Below are 23,401 nucleotides of genomic sequence, written 5' to 3'. Positions count from 1 at the left end.
TCCCTAGCAGCGTGCTTTCCATCTCATTAACCATTTTTAAGATGACAGAGGTCTCTGTATTTAAGCCTAAATTAATAGAGCCAATGTCTTCAGATTTCAGTGCAGAAAAGAAAAAGGAAAAAGAAGAACAGCCTTCAAAATTACCTTTCAATATACAGGGGATCGTTTTAAATTTAGATCATTTTCTTATTTTGCATGGGTAATCTCCAAAGCTTCACACCACAGACAATTCAATTCAGCATGTATATTAAGGGCAAATTTCCATTTCTTGCTAAAGTTAATAACCTTGTCCGCTCTGTAGGCAGTTTCAGTGTTAGTATTTCCAATGAGGGCAGCTCAGATGTATGCTACTATCAGTCATGTCTGCAAAGGTGTGCACCTGAAGCTGTTTTTAAGAAGGGAAAACCTTATGCTGGCAGGCAGCCAGCCACTTTTCTAGAGTTTGGTAAAGCAAAACACTGCAGCACCGAGTCCTTGACAGACAGAAGGTCCACCTACAGCTGAGTAGTTGCTTGCCCTGGCAGCACAAAATTGCCACTGAGGAAAGTATCTCAAAAGTCAGTATTTTTTTCTTGCGCCTAAAGGAAGACCTGGCGATAATGTCATTGCAATTCCTCATCATTTAAAGACTGGGAGAACTGGCGACAATAACTTCCTTCCCTAGAATCGTTGGAGCTGCCCCTCTGGACTCTTAAAAATTTTCTTTGCTAATAATGCTCTGCTGATCTTTATATCAGTTAGTGAGGCTTGAGGATGTGGACAAGGTGCTTGGATCAGTCAGGTCAACCACTTGTGTTTTGGATGCTTGCTCTTCTTGGCTGACAAAAGCTAACAGGGAGGGAACAGCTGGCTGAGCCAGGGAGGCAATTAATGCCTGTCTATGAGAGGGGATGGTCTCTGGCTGCTTGAAGGAGGCAGTGATAAAACCACTCCTCAAGAAACCCTCCCTGGATTCAAAAAATCCAAGTAACTACCAGCCAGTTGCTAATCTTCCCTTCTTGGGCAAGCTTCTTGAGCAGGTGGTTATGGACCAGATCCAGGTACCCTTGGAGGAAACTGATTTTCAAGATCCATTTCAATTGGGGTTTAGGACCAGTTTTAGCATAGAAACTGCTTTGGTTGTCCTGCATAATGACCTCTATCAGGAGAGAGACAGGGGAAATGTGTCCCTTTAATTCTCCATGGCCTCTCAGCTGCTTTCGATACCTTCAACCATGGTATCCTTCTGGAGCAGCTGTCCAAGTGGGAGGTGGATGGCTCTGTTCTGTGGTGGTTCCAGTCCTACTTGTGTGGGCGTTCCCAGAGGGTGATGCTTGGGGAGTGCTCTTTGGCCCCAAGGAACCTGCAAGGTGGGTTTTTCAGGGTTCAATTTTATCCCCTGTGCTGTTTAACACCTACATGAAACTGCTGAGTGGGGTCATCTGGAGTTTTGGAGTACGGTGTCAGTAATATGCTGATAACACACAGCTCTCTGTCTCATCTGCAGGTGAGGCAGTTGATGTGGTGGGCCTTTGTCTTGCCCCGGTAATGGACTGAACGAGAGCCAACAAACTGAAACTCAGTCCAGATAGGACTGAGGCACTGTTAGTGGGCCGTTCACTAAACCAGATGGATGGGAGTTCGCCTGCTCTTGATGGGGTTACACTTCCTCTGAACGTGCCCCTCTCTTGTATTTAAACAGGCCAGACTCCCTGTCAAACACTGGCATGGAACATAACATGCAGAAGGAACTCCACTAGATGTTTCCACACAGTAAGAGCTTCACAAAAGGATTTGCCCAGCTGTGACATCCTTTTTTGTGTATAGTTGTTTTAATAAAAAGCTTTTAAACCAAAACATAACAAATACAAAAGGAATGTACAAAATAACTCAATACCAAAACAATACAACCATAATTTAATATTATACCAAAAGAAGTTGTGCTGCGGATAAAGATATCCACTTAAATAAGACACCAAACAGATTTTCATTTAAGATGCAAATAGGATTTACCACCTGCAATCTTATTTAGGCAGCAGACACTGCATAAGAAACAACTTGGCATGTAAATATTTAGATTGCTTTAAGTAGCTGTTCAGTTTGTTGCTTTACAGATAAAAAGTGATCCAGTCCAATATTGGATTCAAGAACTAATTCCTGATCTTCACAGAAAGTATGCTGCTGCCAACGAAATGCAAGGATCAGACACAATCCTTTTTAAAACAACAATTTTGTACCATAGTCATAGAATCATAGAATCACAGAATCATAGAGTCGGAAGAGACCACAAGGGCCATCGAGTCCAACCCCCTGCCAAGCAGGAAACACCATCAGAGCACTCCTGACATATGGTTGTCAAGCCTCTGCTTAAAGACCTCCAAAGAAGGAGACTCCACCACACTCCTTGGCAGCAAATTCCACTGTCGAACAGCTCTTACTGTCAGGAAGTTCTTCCTAATGTTTAGGTGGAATCTTTTTTCTTGTAGTTTGGAACCATTGCTCCGTGTCCGCTTCTCTGGAGCAGCAGAAAACAACCTTTCTCCCTCCTCTATGTGACATCCTTTTATATATTTGAACATGGCTATCATATCACCCCTTAACCTCCTCTTCTCCAGGCTAAACATGCCCGGCTCCCTTAGCCGTTCCTCATAAGGCATCGTTTCCAGGCCTTTGACCATTTTGGTTGCCCTCCTCTGGACACGTTCCAGTTTGTCAGTGTCCTTCTTGAACTGTGGTGCCCAGAACTGGACACAGTACTCCAGGTGAGGTCTGACCAGAGCAGAATACAGTGGCACTATTACTTCCCTTGATCTAGATGCAATACTCCTATTGATGCAGTCCAGAATTGCATTGGCTTTTTTAGCTGCCGCATCACACTGTTGGCTCATGTCAAGTTTGTGGTCAACCAAGACTCCTAGATCCTTTTCACATGTACTGCTCTCAAGCCAGGTGTCACCCATTTTGTATTTGTGCCTCTCATTTTTTTTGCCCAAGTGCAATACTTTACATTTCTCCCTATTAAAATTCATCTTGTTTGTTTTGGCCCAGTTCTCTAATCTGTCAAGGTCGTTTTGAAGTGTGATCCTGTCCTCTGGGGTGTTAGCCACCCCTCCCAGTTTGGTGTCATCTGCAAATTTGATCAGGATGCCCTTGAGTCCATCATCCATGCTTTTAAATTTCAGGTATTTCAAGCATCTGTATCAAGGCAAGATATGAGATGAAGGGGAAGAGCATGGGAAATTAGCATCAAAGGACAAAGGCACGAAACAATAAATGAATTCACTGGTCCAGTTTTCCCTACCTGTTGGGGGAGGAAGCTTTCTAGCCAATATTCTAAACAAGCAGCGTCTCATGTAGCAAGATGGGCCTACTTTCGTGTGGCAAATATAGTGTGCAAGCCAGGCACTTTAACAGGTGAAAACCATTCCCACAACAGTCTATAACAGCACCACCTTCTGCTGTGCCAGTTAAGGGGCTGAAGGCAGAAAGCCAAGGCCCTCAGTACAGACCAGGTGATGCAAGTTGCTCCCATCCACCTTTGGTCTGTCAACTGCTCTTTTCCAACACATGCAGTGCATGCTGGGACTTGGGAGCAGGGAGGAATACCTGATCGGTGCCTCTACCATCCATCAGAGGATGGGAGAGCACTAGCGTGTGATCAGTGGACTAAATGTTCCTGGTAAATTAGAGTATTAAAAGCCTGGTGCCTCCTTCCCAAAGCCCAGGAAGCTTCTGCCCAGCTTAGGGAAGGAGGCGTGATGCTCACATGTGCAACACATCGCCCTCACATGCCAGTGCCTCTGGCCCTAACTGTTCCCTACAAAAAAATTCGCGCCACGCCACTGTGGGATAGGATCCCAGAAGAGGCTAAGGAACATCCATCCACTGAAAGGATGGTAACAGAAACCGTATCTGTGAAGGAAAGGGGGAAATAGATGCCTGGTGGCACCGGGTAGCAGCCTAATGACAAGACTCAATCAGAGGAAAACATGCTTCCGAAGCCCAGCGCCAGCATATGCCAAATCACTGCCACCATGTCTCAGCCAGTTCCCTTTTATAGAGGAGGAATTGTGAGGAAAAGAGCCATGACCATTCCTTCCCAACATCTCTTATTAGCTGCCACACAAGCGCCAATTGATTTCGGGTTGCCAGGAGATTATCTACATGAGGAGATGCTCAACAAGCCTTTCCCACAGAAGCAATTAAGATGGAATGCTGTTGCCTTGGCCCGATTAATTTCTTATAACCTGAAACCACACTGAATAAATTAACAAAAATAGGATTGGGTGGGGTGTGTGGAGAGCAGGCAAGCCCTGGAACAGCAACACATTCCAGTTCCCTGACTGTGACCCAGAGGAAATCCTTCAGAGACTCACTCTCAATTCCAAACATGTTAGGCAAACCTGTGAGTTTAGAATTCACAAGCAGAGAATCCAGCAGCAGCAGCAGCAGCAGCAGCAGCGTTGAGGCACTTCTCTGCCCCATTCAAGTTCAATTCTGCCTCTCTGGTGGCAAAGCCACTTCTCCCACTACAATTGATGCCTGCAGAAAGTTTAACAATTCCACAGTAAATAAATGCCTCCTCAATCACGCATTTGCTTCTCCTGATAAGACATGGATTAATAATCCAGGAAACTGCAATTAAGCTCAAGGCAGGATCGTGGTTTTTGTTTCTGCGTAACAAGTCAAGATTCCTACCCAGCCCTAAACCAAGGTTTGCAGTTGACTTTTGGACCTTGGCTTATTAGCTATCAACAAATCACAATCCTGAATTCATACATCACAGGAAGCCAAACTTAACTGCTCACAGGAGGAGCAAAGTCGGAGTGATTGGGCACCATGTCCCAACACTAGACCAGATTCACACTAAACCACAATAAACCAGAAGGCTGCACATTTTTGTCTACTGATCAGTTTAATTGATTAAAAAAACAACCAGATTTTTAAAAATGCCTGGCAGATGACTGTTTTTAAAAGAAAAAAAATAGTACATATATTTACAAATCTCCCCCAACTACGGTTTTATTTATAACTAGCAGCCTTGTAGTCAGCATTGCTCAGGAATCCTAAGACACATCCCCCACCCCCAAAAAACTATATAGTTTTGAAACCAGTGAGTAAAATCAGGGCAGTTTGAAAAGGTTCAGTCCACCATCTTGATTCAAAATGGCATCCAACTGTATTCATAGGCAAAAAAAAAAAAAAAAAAAAGGCTCATGAATCTCGAGAACCATCTAGGCAAAATGTGGTCATGATATCATAAGAGATGTCCAAATGCTCTGTGAACAAACAACTCTTCCCAAATACATAGTCAATTAACCAATTATAGCTGCATAAATTTGCATGTACTGAGTTATCTTTAACTGAGCAATAGCTCCAATTCCTAGGCTTTATTAGCACCTTGATATGAATGCCAATCTGAGACTTTTTGTTACAAGGCCAAACCAAGACACCTGATTCACACAAAGCTAAGCCAGGTTTTATAAAGTTTGCTTTATTAAGCTATGGGCTGTTGGTGTGTGTGAACCCTGCCCTGCAGATTAAATGTGATTTGTTTCCTAACAGTTATTGGCTTAAAAACCTTCGCAACAAAAGGTGCATGCTTGAGCTGCAATCCTAGGCACAGTTTCCTGAGGGTAAGAAAGCCACTCTGCTCACAGAAGTACAGTGAGGGGGAAAGTATTTGTTCCCCTCACTATATAGAAATGAAACAGAAATAAATCTTGGGGGGAGGGGGGATGGCACCTAGACATTCTGTTGTGGCGACCGTAACATAGTTTTATAGTGCCATTTGGCAATTACCTTATAAATCTGAGTTTCTTACCCTGCAGGATGTGTCCCTCAGCTGCTCTTTAGCCTAATAGTGGCAAATGTATTTCATTCACACGTTTTCAGGTGCCACCATCCTACCTGCCCAGCCGGTGTAGCCAGTGCAGTCCCTGGGGTCCGCAGACTTCAGGCCCCTTTCCATCTGCTGCAGAAGCTCCCTGATCTTATTGTTCAGGTGCTGAGTGAACTCAGGAGTCAGCTGTGAGTGTTAAGAAAAATACTGTTGTTATGTCTCAGCAGACACACTGCGGCTTATCAAGTTGCAGCAAAACAGCATAGCGGGATAAGTGCTTTAAAGCGCTCAGCACTTTTTAAAGAAAACTGGATCTCTTTCAGCAACCTCGAGAAAATAAAGAGCTTATTACTCAGGCAGCAATAATTAGAGAGAGACCGAGAAAAGCCCTACTCACGATCACTCCATACCTAAACTCATTCACTTGGGAGTAAAGCCCCACTGATTTCAATGAAGCTTTTGTCCAAATAACTATGATTAAGAACCCAGACATAAATATTGAAAGCCATATTCTCTCCCCTAACGGTAACCTGGTTATCCATGCCTTTATTACCTTTAGGCTATAGCACTGCTGTGTTATACCCTCAGGGGACCCTCTAGCCTACTCAAATTCTAAACAGTAGATTCTGCTAGTTGACTGCAGTTTGACAAAAAAGTATGGGAATGGTACATTACAATGCTGTTTGACAGTCTGCGCTGACTCGCCACATATCTACTGCAAGTTAAGTTGCTGCGCGGGACATTGTGGGATACACCAGTGTTTGCTGTCGTAAGCATAGTCAAGGGTACCAGGGGGCGTCAGCTAAGCCCTATGCCAAGTCCACTGCATTTCCCTAACTGTATCAGGATATGTGCCTCCCCTGCACACTTTAAATGTTCACTGTAGCAAAAAATGACGTCTCTGTGCTGCTGTGTCTAATGGTTCTGATACTCAGGGCCCTGGAAAGTGATTGCTACACTGCAAAACTTTGAAAGACGAGAACCGCATGTATGGTGGCGTTTACATGCCAAGTAAGCAATGGCCAAGGTTCTGTGGCTCCTTCCTTCACTGCTTAGGATCACTGGAATCTCCAACTTCCAGGAAACAGCAATGATGGAGTTTCCACTCTGCTGAACTTAACACAGAAAGGAACTCCTGAAAGATTAGTCGCTACGGCCAAACTAGATATGATGGGGCAGTTTGTTCCTTTTTCTTTTTCCACATATAAAACTGGGAGTGGGAGGGCTCTACTTTATACTTGTGGAAGAGGATGGCTGATCTTTCTCCCACATGGCTCCCAGTTTGGTTCAGTTCTGGGACTGGAGGCAGGTTGAGGGGGCAGGGAGTGCTTGAAGTGATGGAAGTTGGAGGAGGCATGGCAGGGGAGAATTCATCTCCACTCACCCACATGTAGTTTTTGAGACAAAGATTCCCCTGTTTTATAAGAGCAGATATGTGGTGAAACACAGCCGACCCATCACATTCATATCACAATTTTTTGAACATCTGTACTCAGTTATTCTGCTTTTAATCATACTTTCTGAAAATGTGCTAAGTAATGATTTCACTTTTGAATAAGCCAAGCATTAATCAAGATATTATTATTATTCTTTTGCTGTAGTTTGTCGAGCTGCAGAAGTTTACTACTCGAACCATAACATTTTGTTTATTCCTTTTCGCTTTAACAAAATATAAATAAATTCTGACTTTGCAGAATTTTACAGAATGACTTTGCAGGCCATGGTAAAACTCCTTAAGAACAATCTGTCCCAGTGGAGTGATCCTCTCAGCCCTTCCCCACTGAAGCATCTATGTATCTGTTGCCAAAAGCGAAAGTGAAGCGGTGTCAATTAAATAATACTGATGAGAAATTTGAAGATTGGATGGGTCACTGCTGTACCTCCTGCCTGCTAGAGACCCGAGCTAACAGTTCCAAAAATCTTTGGCGAGTCCATTCAGTTTAACAGTCCCCGCCCCCCACCCCAAGCACCTGAGCAGTCTCAGCAAGTCCTGCATAATGCCATCAGTTGGAAGGCGTTACTGACACAGGAGAAAGTATGCACTATGTTTGTGTGTGCGTGTTTGAACAGGACTTTTATTAGGGATCATATGCAGGCAACCTGTAAGGAGCCTCAAATTCAGTTAGTATGGATTTCAAATTAATGGCTGGTCCATGCACAAAAGGCCTAAAAATAAATGCTTGCATTACATTGCATTTTTTTCAATAATCCTGATAATATCATAATATAGAGTAGACTACCTCACTGTTGTGACAACAGAATGTCCTAAAAGTTATTATCTTGAGAGATATGATATTAAAAAGGAAGAAGTGCCATTCTGAACAGCAGAGCAATGCTATAAAAACAAATATATTATTCTCTTTACATTCGGATTCATGAGAATCACAGGCACTCAGCACAGCACATTTTTTCCCCAAGTGATGTTATAAACATTCACTACCCTGGCCAAAAATCCTATAGCAAATTTTTTCCCTCTATGGGAAATTTGAAGCGGTGATGCAGAGTGTCATGCCCAGGGGCAGTGACGGAACAATTACAATTTCTAGCTTATTGGACAAGTTCTCATGCCACACCCTTCTCTGAAGGTGATTCATTCTTTTCATCTTAGCTTTTCAGCAGTTGTAGTAAAATGGAAACCATGTTCCTAATCTCAAATTCATTAAGGAATAAGCAATATATGTAGGCAGGCCTCTTTATTCTCAAGATTAATGCTTAGTGTGAAGCTAAATGATTAGATGACCTTTCCACTGAACTTGTATGGTGGCTTGTTCTAAAACGAGAATAAAACCGGCTTGGCTTAGATCAGGCTTCCTCAACCTCAGCCAGATGTTTTGAGACTACAGTTCCCAGCATCCCTGACCACTGGTGCTGCTAGCTAGGGGTCATGGGAGTTGTAGGCCAAAAACATTTGGAGGTTGAGGAAGCCTGGCTTAGATAAAGGGGCTTTGAACACTTCACTAGGAAACCAGAACTTTCCCTTTGACTCCTCCTTTTCGTTGTAAGCGAACACGTGCACACATACAGGTTGGCACATGCCGACATACTTACGGGGCAGGAGGAATAGTTGAAACCCACCACTCCTAGTCTTTAAAGAGCAATCAAGTCAGTGGCTCCAATCCTCAATGTTGAGACTCAGCAGGTAAGCTAGTTTCTTTTCCCCCGATGCCTTTGTGTCTTTATTAATTTCACCCCTTTAGAACTATTAAAGCACACCATTTCTCTGACCCAGGAGCCAAGGCTAAGATTTAGCTTCATTAGCCAAAGAGGTCTTTTGAGCTTAACTCATGCATCTGACAGAGCCTTTCATCTTTTGAGAGAGGAACTGAATGGTGGTGGTGGACAGGCAGGGCCAGCTCAAGACATGATGGCACCTGAGGAAAACCAGAAAATGGCACCCCTTCCCAACGACAAGGAAGAAGAGGGGAGTGAAAATCGACCCTGGGAACGAGGGTTGGGGGAGACAGGCAGCTCCTCCTATTTGCCAGGAGGCCAGCATGGCGGATGCTCAGGGGGCAGAAGAGCCAGCCTCCAAGGCGCCAGGGCGGCAGCCGCAGCAGCACCAGCAGGCATTCCCGGGAGGCTGGATCTGCTGCCCTTGTGGGTCCTGCCGCCTGAGGCAGTCACCTCACCTTGCCTCCCGCGTGGGTCGGCCCTGAGGACAGGGCAGATGGTTCTGGAAGGTAAAATAACAGGTTTCCATTTCTAGTTAGAAACCAAGCACCTTGTGACTCTGTTGATGAAACAAAAAGTGAGGTGGTTAGCAATTACTATCTGAGGGGGCAGTATTCAAAATAAGACAACAAAAGAGGCTTCAGGATTAGATCAGGTCGATTATTTCTAATCCTGAATGGAAGTGTTGCAAATAGCTCAGTGGGCTCAGCGTTGGGCAAGATCCTCCTGCAGTGCAGGGGCTGGACTAGAAGAGCCTTGGGGCCCCTTTACAATTCTGTGACCCTCTCAGGCATCACACTAACCACTTCCTCCACCCACCTTGTTTCCCCGCCACAGATTACTGTAAAAAGCCAAGCTTGAAAGCACCACCCAACTCACCCTCCCCGCAGCGTCAAAGTATCCCGCGGCCAAGGATTTGTCATGGTCTGCGAAAGGATTCGGGAAGGCCCTCTGGGCCATGGCGGCAACCAGCACACCTGCCCGGAGAGACAGACAGACACAAAGCCACACACGCGGCGGCAGAGCTCTCTGCGCAGGGAGGCCCCAGCGGCGGGGGCGGCGCCCCAGCGGGCGGACGAGCTGCCGTGGGAGGGGGGCCGGAGGCAGCGCTGCCCCTCCCGCCGCGAGCCCGCTCTCCCCCCGCGCCGCCCGGAGACGCCCGCCCGCCCGCCCGCCCGCCAGCGCCCCAGCCAGCGCCTCCCCGGCCCCTTCCTGCCGCGCCGACCAATCGCCGCCGCGCCACAGCTCGGCCTCTTAAAAGGACAGGCGCCGCGCGCGGGGAAAGCTGGCAGGAGGGCCGAGGGAACCGCCTTGGCTGCGGGGGTTGGTCGCAGGCCCGCCTCCCCGCCCGGCTTCACCCGAGCAGCAGAGGCTCAGCCCGCTGCCCCGGGTCAAACGCTGGGTCCTGGTCTAGCCCTCCTCGCGGGAAGGGACCTGGTCTTTCCCCTCAGCAAGTGCGCCAGCGCGGGCTTGGCCGCTATATCAGCTGACGCCCACAGTGAGATTTTGCCTTGAGATATTTAAGAGACTTAAATTCTAAGATGGCACTTCACAAGATTATTAAAAATGGGTTGTGTGCTAAAAGGCTTTCTTTTGTAGACAATCCAAGATTTTGTGGATAATCAAATATTGTTGTATTCTTGCCATTTAAATAAACTAAATTTAGCAGTTTCAGTGTTTTGTGCTTTTCGTTTTTTCTACAAGGTCCCCCCCCCCCCAAGAGTGCAGTCTATCTTCTTTCTGTTACCATTCTACTTATAAGCCTGGATCCGGCTGGGGAAAGAGCCTGGTGGACGCCCTCAGGAGCAGACCTTGTAGCAAACCCTTTCTGTTGACTGGCTGTGGCTGGAGCTGGCACATAGAGTGGGCTCTATGTGCCAGTATGGAATGAAGAACCTGTGCATGGAAGCAGGTGAATGAAGAAACTTCACCCATCCTGCCACACTTGGCTCAGTATAATTTGTGCGTGTCTGTATGAAAAGAGAGAAAGATGCAAAAGGAAGGGAGATAGTAGTAATGGGGGACTTCAATTACCCGGATATTTGCTGGATGTCAAACTCAGCCAAGAGCATAAGGTCAAACAGATTCCTCACTGGCCTTGCAGACAACTTTGTTGTCCAGAAAGTGGAAGAAGCAACAAGAGGAACAGCCATTTTAGATCTGGTCCTAACCAATGTTGATGACCTGGTTAGTGGGGTAGAAGTGGAAGGATCATTAGGCGCGAGTGATCATGCTCTTCTGAAGTTTACTATACAGCGGAAAGGAGCAGCCAAGCATACTAGGACTCAATTTCTTGACTTTAAGAAAGCCGACTTCATAAAACGTAGGGAAGTGCTGGGTGAGATCCCATGGACAGTAATACTAAAAGGAAAGGGAGTTCATGATGGCTGGGAGTTTGTTAAGAGGGAGATAGTAAAAGCACAACTTCAGGCAATACCAATGAGATGGAAAGATGGAAGGTGCCTAAAGAAGCCAAGGTGGCTATCTAAAGAACTTTTAACTGAGTTAAGATTAAAAAAGGATGTGTACAAAAAATGGAAAAGGGGGGAAACCACCAAAAAGGAATTCAAACAAATAGCCAGCACGTGTAGACACAAAGTCAGAAAAGCTAAAGCACAGAATGAACTCAGGCTGAACTCCTCAAAGCCTTCTTTGCCTCAGTCTTCTCCAATAAAGAAAACAATGCCCGACCTGAAGAATTTGGAGCAAATGATTCAGCAGAGGAAACACAGCCCAGAATAACTAAGGAGATAGTACAAGAATACTTGGCTAGTTTAGATGTATTCAAGTCTCCAGGGCCAGATGAACTGCATCCAAGAGTATTAAAAGAACTGGCAGATGTGATCTCAGAACCACTGGCAGTCATCTTCGAGAATTCCTGGAGAACAGGCGAAGTCCCGGCAGACTGGAGGAGGGCAAATGTTGTCCCTATTTTCAAAAAGGGGGAAAGAGAGGACCCAAATAATTACTGCCCAGTCAGTCTGACATCAATACCAGGGAAGATTCTGTAGCAGATCATTAAGCAAACAGTCTGTGAGCACCTAGAAAGGAATGCTGTGATCACCAATAGTCAGCATGGATTTCTGAAAAATAAGTCATGTTAGACTAACCTGATCTCGTTTTTTGACAGAATTACAAGCCTGGTAGATGAAGGGAACGCAGTGGATGTAGCCTACCTTGATTTCAGCAAGGCATTTGACAAGGTGCCCCATGATATTCTTGTAAAGAAGCTGGTAAAATGCGGTCTTGACTATGCTACCGCTCAGTGGATTTGTAACTGGCTGACTGACCGAACCCAAAGGGTGCTCATCAATGGTTCCTCTTCATCCTGGAGAAGAGTGACTAGTGGGGTGCCACAGGGTTCTGTCTTGGGCCCGGTCTTATTCAACATCTTTATCAACGACTTGGATGATGGACTCAAGGGCATCCTGATCAAATTTGCAGATGACACCAAACTGGGAGGGGTGGCTAACAACCCAGAGGACAGGATCACACTTCAAAATGACCTTGACAGATTAGAGAACTGGGCCAAAACAAACAAGATGAATTTTAACAGGGAGAATTGTAAAGTATTGCACTTGGGCAAAAAAAATGAGAGGCACAAATACAAGATGGGTGACACCTGGCTTGAGAGCAGTACATGTGAAAAGGATCTAGGAGTCTTGGTTGACCACAAACTTGACATGAGCCAACAGTGTGACGCGGCAGCTAAAAAAGCCAATGCAATTCTGGGCTCCATCAATAGGAGTATTGCATCTAGATCAGTGTTTCCCAACCTTTTTTGGGCAAAGGCACACTTGTTTCATGAAAAAAATCTCGAGGCAAACCACCATTAGAAAATGTTTAAAAAATTAACTCTGTGCCTATATTGACTATATATAAAGTAACTCTCTTTAATAGGAATCAAATAAACACAAAGAAAGTATTTTATAATTACTTTATTATGAAATAGTAAGTAAACAGAAATATGAAAAATTATAAAATACTTTATTCAGTGCGCAACCTGGGCCACAACCCCCCCTTCCTCCCGACCCAAATATTGTCTCTGTCGGGAAGCACTTTAAAATGACTGGCTGATTCCAAAAAGCCCCCCCCCCCTTCCCACCAACAGCAAGCAGATGGGAAATTCCTGGGCCCCCGAAAGCAAGATCGTCCTTCAAACTACACCCCGCCCCGCAATCACCTTGGGTGCAACTTCCGTAATGCTTGTGCAAACCTCCTTTTCCTGGCCGTTTTGCCCGTCTAAACGGCGCGCCTCTCCCCCTCCCGCGTCAGTGACACCAGTGACAAAAAGGCAGCCCCTGGAAGCTGGCAGTCATGTTCGGCTCGCTCGCACGCACGCACGGAGGCAGGCGGGCGGGCGGCTGCCCCCTTTGGCTCCGAGGCGGCTAAGCGCCACCGTCCACCCCCCCACCCCGTCCGTTCCCATGATCGGAGCCCAAGCGTGCGCACGGGGGGGAAGGAGGGCGCGGGGTGGGTGGAGGCGCTTCCCTACTTCTCTCTCTCTCTCGCTCGCTCTGCTGCTCCCGCCGCCCGGGAAGGAATTATGCACCGCGCGCAGAGATTCCTGTGGGCGGGCGCCGCGATCCACAGACACTCCCCCACCCAGCTTAAGAACGAGCATGTCCCCCCCCCATATTTTTTTGTTTTGTTTTCTAGGCGTCCGTGCAGATTGCGTTCTCCTCCTCCTCCTCCTTGCACGGAGCCAGAGGGCTCCTCCGCTTCCCAGCCCAGCCTCTTCTCTCCTTTGCAGTTCGACGGGGGGGGGGGAGATGGCGCCGTGTCCTACTTCGGAGTGAGTGTGTGTGGCCAGCGCCAGCGAGGAGACCCAAGTTAGTCAGAGGCTTTCCGCGGGGCGGAGGCAGAGAGAGAGAGAGAGACACCGAGGAGTGCGCTCTTCCGACGGAGCTCCCGACCCACAAGCAAGGCGGCTCCGGCGTCCCCACGAGCGCACACACAAAACACGCCCGCGGCCAGAGACGCGTCTGCCCGCACAAGCCTTAGTGACTCCCACGGCACACCAGGCAACGTCTCGCGGCACACTAGTGTGCCGCGGAACACCGGTTGGGAAACACTGATCTAGATCAAGGGAAGTAATAGTGCCACTGTATTCTGCTCTGGTCAGACCTCACCTGGAGTACTGTGTCCAGTTCTGGGCACCACAGTTCAAGAAGGACACTGACAAACTGGAAAGTGTCCAGAGGAGGGCAACCAAAATGGTCAAAGGCCTGGAAACGATGCCTTATGAGGAACGGCTAAGGGAGCCGGGCATGTTTAGCCTGGAGAAGAGGAGGTTAAGGGGTGATATGATAGCCATGTTCAAATATATAAAAGGATGTCACATAGAGGAGGGAGAAAGGTTGTTTTCTGCTGCTCCAGAGAAGCGGACACGGAGCAATGGATCCAAACTACAAGACAGAAGATTCCACCTAAACATTAGGAAGAACTTCCTGACAGTAAGAGTTGGGCTGTTTACTGTATTTGAATGGATTTATGCAGCAAGTAAAATTCCTGCTGGTGATTTTTTTCTCAAACCATGGCAGTTTTACAGAAAACTAAAATAAAACCTGGCAACCAATCCAAAATTATGGCTTTTACACACAGTTTTCTGACAAGGGACCAGGAGGTAAAAAAACCAAACCCCTTAAAGTGGCCCACCCCTGGTTGACTGGCAGGCCCTGTGGGCTACCTGGGGATTGCTCAGAAAATAATTCAACTGGAATTTTTTCCATCTCAGGCCCGAAGGTTGAAGTAGTATTTAGCTTATATTGTTTCCTCAGCACACATCAGAGATCTATCAGATCTGAGGAATAGCATACTAAGTGGAAGGAGAGCTCTTCCTTTGGCCTGGTCTGAAGCTGTATATAAAACTGAAGAAAACAGGCTGTAGGATTGTTGTTTTCTAAGAACCACTCCTTCAGTACACACAAGGAACTCAGGTAAATAAAGGCTGCCCTGTTCTTTTCTCCTTCAGGGAATATTCTACTTGCAATGGATAATTCCCATTGCCTGTATGTGTTCAGCAGTGTTTTCTCTCAGAGAAACGGGAAGGAGGGAATGGTTTCATGTGTAGATTGGTGTGACTCTGTGTACATTGGAGCCTCATGCAGTCTGACGTGTTGGCTACTGGTGTTTCATGAGCTGTAGAATTGGAGAGAATGTCTGAAAATTGCTTTGGTGGTGAGGATCATTGTTTCTGTGCCCTGTGCAGCTATGTGCCACATTTTCATGATCTCTGCTCAGATAAACCACCCCATATACACTTACCTCGTGCATATATTCACAGTTTCTTACTATATTACACAGTTTCTTCCTTCGCCACTTCTCTGGAGCAAATTTCACAAAAGCTCAATTATTCTGGCAGAAATAAAAGAAGATGACTGAAACAGTTTAGGAGCACATAACTGTAGACTCTCCTTCACTGGAGGTTAGAGGTTGGCTGGCCATCTGCCATTGATGCTTTAGTTGAGATTCCTGCATTGCAGGGGGGGTGGACTAGATGACCCTCAGGGGATCTTGTTGCTCTTCAGTTCTATTATTCTATATTATTAACTAGCATCACTTTATTTTGAGCGCTGCTATTTGGATCACCCTGGTTTAGAACCTCAACTGCTCTGGCTGAGGTTAAAAATGTCCTGGGCATTTGCTCTTCTGCAGTTGTTGAGCTCAGATCACTATACTTCAGCTCTGCTGCTGATTTATACAAATAACTTTCCATGTCATGTACTTGGATTAAAGCTGGATGTGCATTATTGGTATTTTCAAAGAGATTGCGTACGTACTTCCTGGAGCGGATCCAGTGTAGCTGCCTGAAATTGGGACAGCTGCCAGAACCTCGGTGCCAAGATAAGACTGCTGTGCTAGCTGTTAAGGGGCACTCAGAATGATGTCTGTCAGAGGGTTCTCAGTCATGTGTGAGGTGGTAGAATCATAGAACCATAGAACTGTAGAGTTGGAAGGAACTCCAAAGGTCATCTAGTCCAACCCCCTGCAATGCGGGAATCTGAACTAGATCATACATGACAGATGGCCATCCAACCTCCATTAAAGGAGAACACATTTATGGCACCAAGAACTGGACACAGTATTCCAGATGTGATCAGATGAAAGCAGAATAAATCAACTGATTCTGGATTGTATCCAACTAAGTTCTACTCAGAGTAAACCCATTGAAATAAATGCACCTAAGTTAGTCCAATACAGTAGTACCTCTGGTTACGAACTTAATTCATTCCAGAGGTCCGTTCCGAACTCGAAACCGTTCTTAACCTGAGGCTCGCTTTCGTAATGGGGCCTCCCGCTGCGCGTGTACCTCCGACACATGACTTCTGCTCGCATCCCGAGGCAAAGTTTGCAAACAGGAGCATCTACTTCCGCGTTAGCGGAGCTCATAACCCGAAATGTGCGTAAGGAGTACGGTTCGTAACCAGAGGTATTACTGTAGTTAAATTAGGGGAAAGACTGTAGCATCTGCTTTGCACGTTGGAAGGTATCGAGTTTGATCCCTAGTGTTTCCAGGTGGGGCTGGGAAAAGACTCCTGCCTGAAACCCTAGACAGCCACTACCAGTTTGAGTAGAATCATAGAATCAAAGAATGGTAGAGTTGGAAGGGACCCTGAGGGTCATCTAGTCCAACCCCCTCTAATGCAGGAATCTCAACACACGGTCCCCCCATCCAATCTGAAACCATACCAAACCCTGCTTAGCTTTGCAAATGTGCTAGCAGTGGATAACAGTGGGCTAGATGGACCGTTGCTCTGGCTTGGTATAAGGCAGGTGCCAATTTTCCTAATTTCAATGACTCAGCTCCAAGTACGAGTAACTTGGAATGCAACCCTCTGTTTCAAGTGGTGGTGTATTCAGCACTGAAGCTCTTCTGAATTGTCTTGGTTTTGAAGCATTAGATATGGGGAAAATTGTGCCGCCTCAAGCCATTTATGCCCTACATGTCTCTTTTTTCACTCATTCCCTTTTTTATCTAATATTTCAACTCAGCTGAGTGTGATATCCAGGTATTAAGAGACAGCTGGCTCCTAGCAGTACCCAGACATTGTTGTTCTGTAAGCTGCAACCAGAATTACAAGTGACTTTCCACACGTATTTTTCAAGTATAGTACTTGCTCACAATGCTTTGTTCTGTTGCACTTGTGGGTATAACATGGCTATATGGATGGGAAAGTTAAAATTCTCTGAGCGCACTATTTCCCATCCCATTTTTAAAAATCAATCATTTTAAGAAAAGAAGAACCAATGATGTCATTATTTAACAACAATGAGTAAATACTTGCCTTTAGAGTGCCAAACACTTTAAAATGTTAGAAAGACTTTTAGGGGCAAACAAACAATGTTGCAACAATGGTCGTGACCAGAAGGTCAGGGTTTTGTTTCTTGAAAACAATATATTTTAAAAATTAATTATTACTTCTACACAGTATTTCACAAACGTGTTTGTTTAAAAATCCCATCTAGCATTAATTGCTAGAAAACAAGAATACAGAGATAAAATGACACTCACTGGAAAGGTTAAAGTGCAGGTGTGGCAAAATGATGATAGTGGCAGGGAGTGGAGATGGCACAAAAACAGTGGAAGGAGGTGGGAGAAGAAAACAAACAGGCATTTGGGATAGAACCCAGGGAGGTGCATAATTCAGGAAACACATATAAAAAGCTAAAAGGACACGAGAGAGCTAAAAGGACTAAAGAGTGCAAAGAAGGAGGTTTGGGCAGTTCTGGGTGAAAAAGCCCAATGGCACACCAGCAAAAGAGAATAAGATTATTAACAGAGCTAAAGCCTGTAGTGAGAGGGATCCCTAAATCTTTCGGAGATTAGGAATCTTCTAGGCAGACTTGGAAGTAAGAAAGTGCTCTGGGGCTTTGAGGGATCCCCTAAAAAGAACATTTGACACTTGACAATACATCACAGCACACTTCAAAAACACACCTGGTTTAAAAGACCAAAGAGTAGAGCTAGGGCATTTTATATCTGCCGGTTTTGTGCCACAATGCTGTTCTTTCACAACAGATGACAAGAACATAAGGAAAGCACAGGTGGTCAACAATTTGATATAGCTGCCCAGTAAATGGCGAGTGAACAAAGTGCAACAATTCCACACTAAATGTGTAATGTGGAAGCACCCCCCACCCCTCACACACAAAGGGAGGGAGGGAGCTGTAATATATTTATCTTTTGTGAGTAACAGTACTGACTGCACCTGTGCAGTTCCAAAATTCAGTACTTTTGCATGCATTTCCGCCTTATGCTATTACCGGACTGATCTCTGGTGGAAACTTCTCTTTATTGGTTACAAATGTCTATTTCCCTCCGGGAGGGTTAGCAGCTGATCTTACTTCTAGATGGAAATCCCTAGAGGATTTTTTACTTTCTTGTTATCTTAAATATCCCAATGTCCCCTCCATTACTGGAGGCGATTTTAACGCTCGGATAGCCTCAAATCGGGAGGCTCTTAAAAAGTCTAAGTGGTGGATTAACCCTGGCGCTCAAACTTACGATCTAGCATACACCCCCACTAGAATATCAAAGGATGTAAAAGTCAACAAGGCGGGAGTGATGCTTTATCAGATGACTCTACGCCTTAATTTAATTATATTAAATGGCAGGTGTCCTCCAGACATACCAGGTGAGTTCACCCACCTGGGGCTAAAATCAAACAGTGTTCTCGACTATGTTTTGGTTTCCAGGGATCTATTTTTGAATGTCATCTCTTTTAAAATTGATAATGCCCAATTTAGTGACCATCTTCCCCTGACAACCAAGTTATGTGTTGACTGGCAGTTGCTCGACCGCTCCCACCCAATCCCGGTGACTGTGGAGTCGTCTACTAAAATAAAGGGGACTAGATGGTCCCCTGCCCTCGCTCATAGATATATGGATTTTATCAGAGAAAAGTTTCCTGGTGACCAGCCGGATGCAGGAATAGTCCCACGTGATCCTATTACCTGTATGAATTTTTTTTCTTGCCTGATAGAAGTTTTAACTTGCTTTTTTACTTCTCCAACCCATGGAGTTAAAAACGATTATTTTAAATTTGGCGCCCCTTGGTTCAACTCTGCTTGCAAGCTAGCCAGACTCCATCTACATACAATATATAATGACTATAAACTTTCTGGCGCTCTGGCCTTACCTCCATCTTATTCCCTGGCTAAAAAAGCATACAAACAGGCCCAGAAATCGGCCAAACGGGAATGGCATTTAAATCGTTGGCAGACTATAATTTCTGCCTCAAAATCTCATAACTCCCAGAAATTTTTGGTCCTTAATAAAGGGAAGAAACACGAAATATCCCTTAACGGTGATCCTGGCCCCTACATGGGAGCAGTTCCTGAGAAAATATTTCTCAGTGGTAGATGCTCCGGCCACTCATTGGAGACCTTCTAATCCCCTTCCCGTCTGCCCCAATACCGACCCTGCTGAAATCCTAGAACTGATAGCCGAGCTGAAAACTGGTAAGGCCCCCGGGCCAGATTTGGTCCCTGTTGAGGCTATAAAGCTTCATTCTGCATGGTGGGCAGGGATTTTAGCTAAAACGTTCGACGCAATAAATGCCACGGGCTTAATTCCAGGAATGTGGAAGGAGGCCATTATAATTCCTATCTACAAAAAAGGCCCTCCCGGTGACCCAGGGAATTATCGGAATATCAGTCTGCTATCGTCCATTGGGAAAATATATGCCCGTTTTTTGCTGGCAAGGTTGACGAAGTGGTCAGTTGAGGCTGACCTGATTGGACATGAGCAAGCTGGATTTAGATTAAACCGATCCACAACAGACCAGGCAATTATTCTTTATCACTTAGCCCGGAAATATTCCACACCTAGACGGGGCCAACTTTGCGCAGCTTTCATAGATTTGAAAGCTGCGTTTGATAGTATCCCAAGGAAATTACTATGGGATAAACTTGCCAGTTGGGGAATAGATAGAAGGCTCCTGTGGCTTATTTCCCAACTTCACGCCGGGTCCGTGGCCAGGGTGAGATTATCCTCTGCTGGAGACCTGACTAACCCAGTGCCAGTAAATAAGGGTGTACGCCAGGGTTGTATTTTAGCCCCACTTCTTTTTAACTTATTTATCAGTGATATGAGGAACCCATTAGCCGTCTCACATAAATTTATCCACACCCCTCGTATAGCAGATTACCATTGTCCTTTACTTCTCTACGCAGATGATGCTGTACTACTCTCTTACGCCAGAGTGGGTTTAAGGAGGGCACTAAAGATTTTTGCGACATATTGCCATTCTAATCATCTGTCTATCAACCACACCAAGTCCAAAGTACTGATATTTTCAAGGAGTTGAAAACTTTATTCATGGAAGCTGGAGGGCACGAAAATCGAACAAGTACACAAATTTAAATATTTAGGAATTTATTTTCAATATAATTTAGGGTGGAAAGTGCATGTTGAATATCTTCAAAACAAGACAAAAGCCCTATCACACTCCCTCCTTCGTTTTTTCTACTCTGAGGGGGCCTTATTCATCCCTGCGGCCCTGAAAGTGTATAGCATCAAAGTGATGGCCACAATGGCCTATGCTGCACCTTTATGGGCTGCCTTTGCAAACCTCTCACCATTAGAGTCTCTTCAAAGCCAATTCTTACGCCGACTTTTAAAATTACCAACATGCGTAAGTAATGCGGCTATTCGCTTAGAAATGAAGATCCCCTCAGTGGAGTTAGCTATATGGAGGAGAGTTTTGATTTATTGGATATCCCTATGGCATAAACTCCCGAACCACTATCTCATTCAATGCATGTGGCGTGATGACTTCACAAATTTGTGGTCAGGAAAAATCCATGCCAAATTGCTGTCCTATGAGATCTCGCCCACTGAATTGCTCAAACTGGATCTAAATGTGGCAAAAAGGTGTATAAATCAAAGCCTGGATGATGCGGAGCTATACCAAAATTTCGTAGCTGGTGGTGGAGCCTGCTCGCCGTTAAATTTCGGCATAACCCCTATCTACCGCACTCCGTCCTACTTAACATCGCTTATGGCCGCGTCTCACCGATATGCCTTCATTAGAGCTAGGTTTAATGTCTTTCCAACAAACGTGCTGAGACACAGATTCACTAAGGGCCAAGTCCCTTCAATGTGTGCTTGTGAAATGAAAACATCTGAATCTTTACATCATGTTATGTTTATCTGCCCTTTGTACAGTTCAGCCCGTGCTAGCATACTAAACTCCATAATCCAGCCTATGGCTGACAAACCAGTAGACCTACAGCTTGCCTGGGTTCTTCAAGATGTGGATCCTTATATTACCCTACAGGTTGCTAAATTCCTAACAGCCGTCCTCTCGTACAAGAGACGGAATGGAATGTTAGCTGATTATTGATAGTTATAAGAATTTTCTATAACGACATCAGATATTGATTTTAGTGTAGTGCAATTTTTTTTTAATTTTAATCTTAATCTTAATCTTTTCTTATGAATGGCTAATATTTGTCCTTGTGAGTTGTGAACTGTGTTACACTACTTGTGGCTTGTACGAGTCCGCTGTTTTATTTGATTTGATTTGTTGTGTTGTGTTTCATGATGGGCGTAAAGCCGAATAAACATTTGAATTGAAATTCAGTACTTTCTCCAACTGTTTGGGCCCATTGTGGCTAAGGCAGAATTTCTTTTCCTATCCATTGTAAAATATGTGCATGCAAGTGATGTGGCACGTGTTGCATTTAGTTGCCGTGGATTGTCCTTTTATCAATAAATGAAGATCTCATTTAAAATCAGGTGAACTGATATCACATCATGACATGACTAACTAAAATCCATTGATTTAAGTAGAAATCAATGCCAAGTATGACATAGTTGGATATAACCCTTAATCTTCATCTTTACCAGATCTTAAACGGATCAGCTGTCTTCACATGGTACAAGGGCTTTATCCTCACATACCCCAATGTAAATCCACACCCCTCCCCTTTTTTCCAAGTCTTTCTTATTTGCTTCTCAGGTATACCAAACTGGTGAAAATGCTACTTCAAATCTTCTTCTTTCTCTCCAACCCACTCACCATATGTATGGTGATCTCATAATTTTTCCCTGGACTAATTCATCCACAATCAAAATGAACCCATCTTGGTTCTCACCCTTAACCAGTAGGGATTAGCACTCCACACCTTAAAATAGATGCTGAAAGAGCAAGAGAAAAATCCAGCCTTATGTTGTGGGTGCAAGGGTGGTTAAACTGCATTGAGGGGCAGCCACTTTAATTCACAGTATGTTGTCACTTACCTATTTCTTGGTGTTGATGCAGCAGTAGCCAGTTGAAAAAGATCTTGGCAAAGGAGCCATTGACCACACCTAGCCAGCATGACCCAACTGCCATGGAATGCTGGCCAATTTGCTCTTCGCTTGTCAGCCTTTTCATGGAGATAGTTTCTGTTCTGTTACACCTACCCAATGGAGCCTACAAATCATAATTCTCCTTTAAAACCTCAGTTGCTATATTTTTCCAATATTTATATTTTTCAAATAGGCACGAGAGAAGATAAGAACATAAGAAGAGCCTGATTAGTCAAGTATTATGTGGCCAACCAGTTGCCTATGGGAAGCCTGAAAGCTGATGAAGATACATATTTTTTATTTTGTTTGTTATTAAACTCATTATTTTTTAATTTTGGGGAAAGTTTATTATATCTATATAATATCTAAACACTGCAAACAATAGACCAAAGTGAAAAAACACAACACAACAAAAATACAAGCAGAAGAACCCCAGTGAACCATTTAAAATAGAAAGTTCAGAACAGATAAAGTCAAATATTGTGCGGATATGATAGCAAAATACTAATAAACAAAAGTGGATTACTATTTTACAGTCTGAAAAATAGCTCCAGAAGAGTTATTGACAAACTAAAAATGAGTCATAAGTATTATTTTTGGTGTCCAGCTACTTTACAATGATGTGTAATTTCCTAAGCAATCAAGAACATCTATTATTTCCTATACAAAGATATCTCTATAGATGCCGTCAGTAAAAAGACCAACACAGCTTTCAAACTGTTTTATCTTAAAAAGACAACAATCACAATTTAAAATGATGCCAATGTTTGTAACTAATGCTATTAGCAAACAGAGAGTTGTCCCAATCGCCTCTGGATAAAATATATGGTGCAGGTGAGAAAGAACAATGCCTTCCTGCTTACCTTTGCTACAAACAAGTAAACTCACAAGGAAGTTTCAAAATCGAGAGCTAAGTCTAGTGCATGACCTACCCTCCTACATTCCTCAGATGAAAATAGATACATTATATTCTACATCAGTATCACTGTTAGTTGACTGCTATTTATTGATTTGGGGTTTCCTTTTCCCCTCAGGCTTCCCTAAAAGCAATACATAAGCTCAATGATTTCTGTGCTTAAAATACAGCAGTTTCACATGTTTCCTCTAAT

General features: G+C 44.6%; 1 protein-coding gene across 1 annotated transcript in view; it reads right to left on the bottom strand.

The window, feature by feature from the left end:
- Nucleotides 1-22,367, bottom strand: part of LANCL1 (LanC like glutathione S-transferase 1) — a 32,135-nt gene extending 9,768 nt beyond the window's left edge. Inside the window, exons 1-3 of the mRNA XM_081841729.1 lie at nucleotides 22,242-22,367; nucleotides 9,872-9,969; nucleotides 5,890-6,007 (exon numbers count right to left, since the gene is read on the bottom strand). Coding sequence (XP_081697855.1) covers nucleotides 5,890-6,007; nucleotides 9,872-9,969; nucleotides 22,242-22,335 — 310 coding nt within the window. The 5' untranslated portion in view covers nucleotides 22,336-22,367. The remainder of the gene's footprint in view (nucleotides 1-5,889; nucleotides 6,008-9,871; nucleotides 9,970-22,241) is intronic.
- Between the last annotated feature and the right edge of the window lie 1,034 nt (nucleotides 22,368-23,401).

This window comes from Podarcis erhardii (genome assembly GCF_964252035.2).
Source record: "Podarcis erhardii genome assembly, chromosome: 1".
Lineage (NCBI taxonomy): Eukaryota > Metazoa > Chordata > Lepidosauria > Squamata > Lacertidae > Podarcis > Podarcis erhardii.
The sequence above is the reverse complement of the archived record's forward strand: the minus strand, read 5'-3'. Positions and strand labels throughout refer to the sequence as shown.